Source organism: Meleagris gallopavo, chromosome 15 (assembly GCF_000146605.3).
Source record: "Meleagris gallopavo isolate NT-WF06-2002-E0010 breed Aviagen turkey brand Nicholas breeding stock chromosome 15, Turkey_5.1, whole genome shotgun sequence".
NCBI lineage: Eukaryota > Metazoa > Chordata > Aves > Galliformes > Phasianidae > Meleagris > Meleagris gallopavo.
The window spans coordinates 13,271,432-13,280,437 of record NC_015025.2 but is presented as its reverse complement, the minus strand read 5'-3'; the positions used below and the strand labels follow the sequence as shown (position 1 = coordinate 13,280,437).

General features: G+C 56.5%; 1 protein-coding gene across 1 annotated transcript; it reads right to left on the bottom strand.

Moving 5' to 3' along the window:
* Nucleotides 1–1,939: 1,939 nt before the first annotated feature.
* On the bottom strand, nt 1,940–8,331 carry LOC104913293 (calcium/calmodulin-dependent protein kinase type II subunit alpha-like). Its single transcript, XM_010719139.2, has 3 exons — nt 8,050–8,331; nt 3,660–3,754; nt 1,940–2,061 (listed from the first exon to the last, which is right to left on the bottom strand). The coding sequence occupies exons 1-3, from the start codon at nt 8,109–8,111 to the stop codon at nt 1,955–1,957; spliced, it is 264 nt and encodes an 87-aa protein (XP_010717441.1). The 5' UTR covers nt 8,112–8,331; the 3' UTR covers nt 1,940–1,954.
* Nucleotides 8,332–9,006: the final 675 nt, after the last annotated feature.

The window sequence follows — 9,006 nt, the reverse complement described above, 5'->3', positions numbered from 1 at the left end:
CTCTTCCCATTGCCACTGACTGGCAGGAGTCCCACTCAGCCAAGGGCCTCCATGAGCCATAGCTCAGAAGTCACATCTAAACTGGGGACAGCCAGCAGTTGGCTGAGATCCCAGCTCAGGTCAGGATGGTGCCGGGCTGCCAACCCAGCCCTGACTCTGACCTGTCTCTGTAGTTATTTTTTCCCTCCTCTTCATGACCTTTCTTCTCTCCTTGGGAGCGCTCCTGCTGGGGATGCCCAGGAATCATCACGGGACGAGATTCCCTGAGCAGGAGCACTCTGTCCCATCCCCCTGCCTAGCTCTTTGCCCTGCTCCAAGGGATGCCCCTGTGAGAGCACGTTGCCCTTCAGCTAAGTTCTCACAGCTCAGCAGTCAGACGCGTGACAAAGGTGCAGAAATAGGTGGGACAGAATCTGGTGTGCAAATCACAGTCTGGCATTGTCTGCCCACATCTCACTTCGCTCTGATTTCACTGGGGCTGTGTGTACTTAACCCCTCCTCACTGCTCACCTGACACCACTTTCAGCCCATTTCTCCACACTACACCAGCTGTGCCCTGCGTGGAAACACCCCTTTTAGGCTGTGGGTGTTAACAATAAGGATGCTCACCCCATTCCCTGCTCATTCCTCCCCATTGATGGTCTCCACTCCCCCACTCTGTCACCTGTGTTTGCTCAGCACCTCTCTCTGACACATAATCTCAGCTTTTCTGCCTTCCTCTGTTGAAAGAACCATGTTTCCTTCTGTTTCATCTCATCTGAGAGGGATTTGGGGGGTATTGTGCTGGGATCTTGCCGAATCCTACCATGTTCAAAAGGGGATTAAGCAAATTCCGTGCAGATGGAGTGGTGTAACTCTAAGCAGATGGTCCGGATACATCCCCTGCTTGGGGAAGTCCCATCGCCCGTGGCTGCCAGGAGCCAAGGGTATAATGAGGAGCAGCTGCTCTAAGTATAGCTCAGTCCTGTGAGCATCTGCTGCTGGCCATAGGCTGAGCACAGCGGCAGCATCAAACTGCTCAGTGCCAAGAGCTTTGAACACAGTGTTGGTCCCCACAGTCACAGGGCGATGGGTACTCAGAGCTAAAGCTCCAGGACTGGATGTAGCCAAAATGTCCTGCTCCAGCGTGCCTCCAGGGTAATGCAACCTGGTGAATCTGCACTGTTCCTTGCACAGTGCTGTGACACAGGGCTGCGGGTGCAGCTTCCCAGTGCAGCACCTAATGCATGCATAGTGCAAAGCAGGAGCTGGTCCCTGCAGGCTCATGTCTGTGCAAACCCTGTCTGCACAGTCTGGTGTTCCTATGGGAGAGGAGAGCTGGGGAGGCACTGTGGGCAACTAGAAAGAGCCTCACAGCCCCTCAGTGATCACAGCATTCCAGCTTCCTCATGCCCCCAGCTGTGCTGGCTCTGATGGGGTCTGCACATCCCATGCTGCTGCAAGCAGACAGCTATTTTGTCCCCATGTCAGACCCCATAACAGCACTGGGCACAGGCAGCCTGCATCAGCATCACCATCGAGGCTAAGCTTTGGGATTTTTGCTGCAATTTTTTCCCTTCCCCTCTCTCTCTTCCTGGCCTATTTTTGTCTTTTGCAGGGGCTCGGGAGTTTTCCTGAAACAGCTTTTCTGAAGGAGGCTACTCTCAGATGGACGGCCGGTGGGAAAGTCTACGCTTCCCCCTCGCCATCGCCTCTCCCACGCCGCGCTCTGCTGCTGCTCAGAGCTGGAGCCGCTTTTTGGAGCATGCAGAGAAACACAGCATCCGAGGAGTAAAAATAGTCCCCATGCAGTCCTGCTCCTCCCGCAGGGATGTGCAGCCAACTGGGTTAGCTGGGACCTACTTAGATCCCCCCTGCGCTTGGTGGGGGCCTTTCTGTACATGACCCCTTTTGGAGAAACTTCTTCCTGATGAGGAAGAGGAGGGAGCCCCAGTGCCCACCCCACAGCCCCACATTAGGGGTGGTGGGGATGGGGCAGGCAGTGGCGCAGGGTGTGCTTACCGATGTTGGGGTGCTTCAGGAGGCGGCAGATCCGAGCCTCTCGCTCCAGCTTCTGGTGGTCTGAAAGAGGTAACGGCCCCACATTAGGGTCTGGTTCCATGCCAGAACTGCTTGCTGTGCCTTCCAGCACTCTGCAGGTGCTGCCTCACATCACCTCTGTCTGAAGGCATTTGGCGATAGCAGGAACCCAACAATGGGAGAGGTGAGGATATAATTAGGGCTGCTGTCTCTCAGCACCATGGCAGCTACCTTGCAAGTTCACACCTCGCTGTCTCGCTCTGCATCGAACCAAATCTGCAACCACTGAGATGTGGGGCTGCAGCCTTCCACATCCACCCCTTCTGTCTTTAACTCGCCCCGACTCTGGGGACACTGCTCCTTCACAAACCCTTCTTGGCCTTGCCTTTCCTCCACCGTAGACCATGTCTGTATGGGGAGACAGGGGATGGGTGCCTTAGGCTGTTCTTTCCATAGCCAAAGTCCACTGTGGGTGGAGGATGGAGGTGTGGAGGGTCAGCATCATGGGGGTAATCACTTCTCCAGGAGATAGGAGAGCTGTTTTCTGCCCCAGCCCCATGGTGACACTGGGCAAATCACCCTTCCCCACTCTCTGCCTCAGTTTCCCCATCTGCAGATAGTTTCCCATTGGGTTTCCTCATCTGCAGAGATTGAGATTAACCAGCCAAGGGAAAGTGCAGCATTGCTGCTTTTTGGGAAGGCAAACTCGTTTGCTTAGAAGAAACCAATGGTCACAGAAAGGAGATGGGGACAGCCAGATGGGGACCCAGCTCCACCTGGCCACAGGATCGTCTCCCCCACAAATCCAACTGCAGTCTGCACTCAAAAATCATTTCTTCTCCCTAATCTGCAGGTTCTCTCCTGCTCTGACGGTAGCCAAGCATATCCAAAGGCACCCCGGGGTGTCCTGCAGCACCATTCCTCCCTGCACACCATCCCACCAGACCTTTGTGTGTGGCATAGCTGCTGGCATATGTCAGTGGCACACATCCCTGTGAGATACATTCCAATGGGACACATCCTCTTGGGACACATTCCCATAGGATATATCCCCACGGGACACATTCCCACGGGCCACCAGCCCAATGCATCCCTCTGGGGACAGCATGCAGCCCAGGCAATGGCCAATGCCATGCCGCAGCGCTGCACAATGGGAGAGAGCATGTGTCTATTACCACCAGAAGCCACCAGTTCCAGCCAGCAGAGCAGCTAAAATAACCCTGAGGCTCTCTCCAGCTGACAGATGGACACAGAGACATTGCAAACCTGAGGAGAGGATGGAGAGCAGCAAGCTGTGGGGGATTTCCACCTCCAAATGGGGGTTTGGAGCCGAGCTCCTCAGTTAGGCGTCAGCGCTGTACTGCATTGGCACGCAGTGGTTTGATTTGAGGTCAGACAGCAGCTTGTCACAATTTTCTGTGCTTCATTTTTGCTTTCAGAGGTGAGCAGTGGCGTCAGGGAGAGCAGCAGGGGCAGCAAGTTAATTACAGCCTCCCAGCAGGGCGCTCACTGGCAATGTCCATGCATTTAATGGGCCATTCATCGAGGAGCTCAGGATGCACCACAGTGAGGATGGGGTGGGGCAAAGGTCTTCCCTGCCACCAAACCTTGCCAACCTCCTGTGTGCCCCCAGCACCTACCTCGGGCAGACAGCTTCTTGGTGTTGATGATTTTGGCCGCATACTCTTGTCCTGCCAACACCTTCACACATCTCCGGACAATGGAGAAGGCACCCCTGGGAAGATGAGGAGCAGAGGGAGGTGAAGGGCTCAGTACAGGCAAGGACACGGGTCAGTCCTAATGTTCTGGGGGGCAGCGGTGGGGATGGGATGGGGTGGGATGGGGTGGGATGGGATGGGATGGGATGGCATGGGATGGCATGGGGTGAGATAGGACAGCATGGCATAGGGTGAGATGGAATGGCATTGCATGGCATGGCTATTGAAAGAGGAAAGATTTTTGAGAGTGGGGGAGCAAAGTGGGTGCTTCCTGGCACTGCAGTCCTTGGGGACGTGGGAAGGCAGAGATAGCCCTGGGGATGGCTGCAGGATTCACTCCTCAGTGCTCTTTCATCCCTTTCAGTTCTGCTTTATCCACTACTGGCAGAGAAAGGGCAGAGATTTACCAGGAGCTCCTTGGGGACACTGGGAATGGACACAGCTGTTGCACAGCACTCAACCACTTCACTCCATGTGTACGAGTGTCTTTGCTGGCTTCAGAGCTCACAATCACTGCAGCAATTTTCAGAACCAGCTATGAGCACTCACCATGGCTGCAGGCGACCGGTGCAAGATCCCTGTGGCTGCAAACCCACCGCAGCAGCAGCGCACTGCCCTGCTGAGCACAACCTTTGTACCAGGCTCCCTTTGCTGCCAAACCCCTCCGATAGCTGAAATAACAACTATCAAAAGCAATGCCTCCTCCTGCTCCCTCTTCCCCCGCTCCTGCTCCATGGCGAGGAATAAAAGGCCGCAATACGCGAGCACGCTGCCAAGCAGCAGTGGATAATTGATTGTAGTGGTGGAGGTGGGTGGAGATGGGCAATTTGGGGCTGAGTGAGATCTTTAGCAGAACAGGCAAGCAGTGGGGTGCAGGAGCCCCAGCGGAGCTGCCAGCCCGTGCAGCATCACCTGAGGCACGTGTCGGAGAGCAGCTGGAGGGAAGGAGAGGAAGGAGCTTGATGCTTCCTCATTCTGCAGTTTGATCCTGACCTCTGGAATAGCTGAGCTGTTCCTATTCCCATAGCCTGGAGGGGCTTAATTGGAAAGGGATTGAGAAATCCTTCTTATTCAGCTTGACATGATGGGGAGTCTGGAGCCGTGCTGCCCCTAGTTCTGCTCATCCTGTCCCACCAGGAGTCCCATCAGCACTGAGACTGGAGGCTCCTTCCTCCCCCATGACCCATCTTTGCTCCTTTTTCCTAAAGATCCCCCTTTGCTTAGTGGCAATGCAGCAACGCTCACAGCAGAGAAGTCCCAGATGCTCGGCCCAGCTCCAAACCCACTGTGGGGCTCCGCTGCATGATCCTACGTAGGGCTGGAGAGATGTGGGTGCCCCAAGGCTGTACCAGAGGCTGGAGACGCAGGTCTGGGCTATGTCCCAACCCCAGGTTAGCATGAGGGGAACAATAGTCCCTGGTTCTCCTGCATTGCTCCTGGATATTCTCAGCCACTGATGTCCAAGCACTCACAGCTATTCACCCATTCATTCATTTGAGCTCAACTAAGCTATGGGGTTAGGTACAGATGCAGTGCACAGGCACAGGTTGCACATCCCACATTGGACCTCATCCCTGCCAGCTCCTGCCATTGGTTCGCAGTCCCATAGCCAGTGCCAGTGTCCCCTAGCCCGGATGTGACCCCCATGCCCTGTCCCCAAGGTCCTGCCTGCCCCCCCAGCGCCTCTGACACGGGGATGCTCCGCTCCCCCTTCTTCACACTTTCCCTGCCAGCTCCAGGCTGCGCTGCTGCCGCCCTCCCTCTCTTCAACACCTCCTCCTCCTCCGAGGCATTTTATCTCCTTTCTAGAGAGAAGAGTGTGGGCTGGGGATTTTTTGTTCCTCCATATCTTTTTTTTTAATTGAAAACCCTCTCCTGCAGCTCTGGGAGCGGAGGGGCTGAGCGCACACTAATTGCCGCCAGCCTCTCCCTGAACCTGCTGTGGGGGCGGATTCAGAGGCACCCAAGGAGCTGCTCTTGCTGTTTGTCCTACCTGGCTGGCCGTGGGCAGGATCCTCTCCCTGCTGCCCCCGTGCTGCCCCTGCTCCTCGCCCCATCCCTTGGCTCTCCCGCAGGTTGCAGGGGGGGGCGAGGGGGAGTGCTGCAGCCCCTTGCCAGCTTGGCGTCCTGCAGGGATGCTGCAGATGCGGGTATCCCCTACAGGAATATGGGATCAGGTCTGTGTCCTGTGTTTGGGACAGCCCCACTGGATGCATATCATGTTGGTTGGAAGCTGAAGGAATGGCAAAGGGGTTGGGAACAGCTGCCTGGCACCCAGCACCCTTCACTGGCCTTCTTTGGGTAGAAAAGAAACACAGGCAGCTTGGGGAGGGTGGAGGGGATAGCACCAGCTCCTTGAGGCTGTGCACTGGGAATGCCATCACCCTTGCTGGGTTTATGGGCAGCCACTGCCGCAGCGAGCCATGCAGCACTCCGTCCTGATTTCTCTTCCTGAGCTCACAGAGCGGAAATTTCCCCATGGGAAACCACTGATTGTTGAAAGTGTGGGATGCACTGGAAACCATCCCAGTGGAAAATTCCCAACCAGCACCACATCACACTGACAGGTCAGCAAGGGCTCTGACTTGGGAACGTTTCTCAGCCCTATACCTGCCTCTGCCGAACCAAGGGGAGGTGTGGTGGGATGCATGGAGCTACGAGATCTGCTGGGCTGAGCTGCTCTGCCTCTGTGTCAGGGGATGCCGGGTGCTCCAGGCTGGCTGGGGCGCAAGCTACTGCTGCAGGCTTTGCTCATTAATTAGTGAAGGTGGAGAAACACATCTGCCTGTCTGTCTCACCAGGTCTGGGTGCTCACCCCATCTGGCAAAGCCTCACTCCCATCCCAGGCCTCCCCCATCACACACAGCCCAAAAGCTCTCCACCATGCTCCCTGTACTGCACCTGGTCCAGCAGCATCCCTTGCGGGCACCGCTGCCCTTCTGACCACCTGCAGAACCTAGAAAAGCTGGGAAACCTCTGGAAAATCAGGTCCCAAGCCATACCATGCCCCAGGTCCTGGGCACTCCGCTTGCAGCACCAGCTGGGGCTCTCTGCACAGCACTGAGCTGCTCCCCACTCACCGCTCCTCAATCATAGCTGCACACCAACCCCCAGCACCTGCCCCAACTGCATGTAGATGTATGTGTCCATCAGCACACCCCAGGACCAGCCCTCTGCTCTGCACTTGTTTGCAGCAGCGACCCGCTCCCCCATCTGAACGGGGAGCACCAGCTGCATCCCGCCTGGCACAACGTCCTCCCCTGTGTCAGCCTCTTGAGTTCTCCATCTTTGTCCTCTCCTTTTTCTCTCGCCCCCGTTCTGCACGCCCTCGCACGCATGGGTGCACATTTCAGCGAAGGCTGCCCGGCGATGCAGGGATGCGGGTCTGGATCAAGTTTCCATGCCTACAGACTGCCACGGCCACACACCTATCTGACAAAGGGCACCCCGCCAGCAGCAGGGGCACCCGGCTCTGGGGCAGCACCAAAAACAGGCACCAAAACCAAACCAAACCAAAGAGAGGCATATGCCTGCTTCCTTGTACACTCATTTTACAGCCACTCTCTCCCCACTGAGACATGGAGCATCCGCTGCCCAGCAATGAGGACATGTGTGTTGCTGGGACAAGCACAGTGTTCTGCCTTGGGGTGCTCAGTGCACCCCCAGAACTGCCCCAACTGCTATTCTCTGCACCCTCGCACGCACCCTGATTTGCAGCAGGCAGTGCCACGCGGACCCACTGAGCCCTCCCTGCAGCAAAGCATGGGCTGAGGCTCAGTGTGGGGCACTCACACATACGGATGGGATGGGGGACAGGGTGGGTAGATCCCCAGCTCTGAGTGGGGTTTCCACAAGGGCTACCCTGCAGGTTCAGTATCCCACGGGATGAGTCAAACGCTGGGGAATCTGCACAGAGAAATTCCCTAAAGGAACCGGAGGGCGCCCACCACTGGGGCTTTCCCCCTCGGCTGTCCCGTCCCTCCTCCCAGTGGGGGAAGTTACTGGGGGAGCAGGCAGCATCCTCTTCCAGGAGTGTTGTGTTTTTTTTTTCCATAAGAGGGGCAGTCAACCCCTCCCCAGCCCCAAAATGCGGTGCACTGGGTCTGCACCTATTGGCATGCACTTGAAGTCAGGAGGAGATGGAACAGGGACTAGCAGACCCCATCCCGACCCCAGTCCCCTCACTGCTCCCCAGCGCTTTGTGCCCATTGCTTTTCCCCATATCCACTGTTTCCAGCTCTGCTCAGGCACTTCCCCAGCCCCGCTCCTGCTCCGAGTGTTGGGGGCACATCCAAGCCCCTTTCCAACTTACTTGCCCAGTTCCTCAAAGAGCTGGTACTCCTCGGTGAAGCGGTTGCAGGTGATGGTGGCCATCCCAAGGGCTGGCAATGCTCCCTCCCCGGTGCGGAGTTTGGGGCAAGCAGCTCTCCTCTCGCTCCCTCCCTCTCCGTGTGCTCCCGGGGCTCTCTCCTCGCCGAGGTAAATAAGGGAATATGTTTGATTGACAAGCCTGGAGATAATGATGAGGGCAATTTGTCTTCTCAGCCTCACAAGCCTTCGTCAGCATCCCCATCCCCATGGTGACCACCGCTGCCAGAAACGCCCTGTTTCTGTTGCCGGGGCAACCGCTTCCCAAACCCATCGCCCGCCCTGGGGACCGCGGCCCTGCTGGGGACCTGGCCCTGGGGGCTGCCTGGGGGGTCTCACAGCCACTATAGGAAGGGGGGCAACTCCAAAATGCAAATCTTAAAGGCAAATTGAAGGATGTGGCAGTGGCAGAATAACTGGGGCAAAAAGGTTTCCATGGAAACCGTGGTTTCTATGTTGCAGGAGGATGCTGTCGCCCTGGCAACTGGTCCATTTCTACCTCCCCCCACCCCCCAAATGCAGGTCCTGCTGGTACCCTGCACCAGAGTCCCTGGGGGGCTGCAGGGTGGGGGACGGGCTGCTGCAGAGCAAGGGCGGGTGGCAGCAGATGGAGCAGAAGTGTGTCAGGCGAAGGCAGCAAAATGATGGCAGCTCCCCAGGTCCCTGTAAGCGCCCTGCCAGCAGCTGGGCTCTCTCGCTGGGGCTGGCCCCAGTCACTGGCACCCGGGGGTGGCTTGGCCTAAAACAAAGCCAGAAGGGGAGCAAAGAGGGAAAAAAGCAAAAAGTGCTGAAAAACAGTTTTCAGTTAATTAAAAATAATAACACAAAAGAAAAAAAGAAAAAAAAAGAGAAAGAAAAAAAAGAAACTGGAAGAGCACTAAAAGTGGTACTCAGAGGCCTC

Coding starts and splice junctions, on each gene's coding strand:
- LOC104913293 (XM_010719139.2), bottom strand. CDS start 8,111: ATGGCCACCATCACCTGCAACCGCTTCACCGAGGAGTACCAGCTCTTT. Junction 3,755..8,049: donor CTCTTTGAGGAACTGGGCAA/GTAAGTTGGAAA, acceptor TCATCTTCCCAG/GGGTGCCTTCTCCATTGTCC. Junction 2,062..3,659: donor CAAGAAGCTGTCTGCCCGAG/GTAGGTGCTGGG, acceptor TACCTCTTTCAG/ACCACCAGAAGCTGGAGCGA.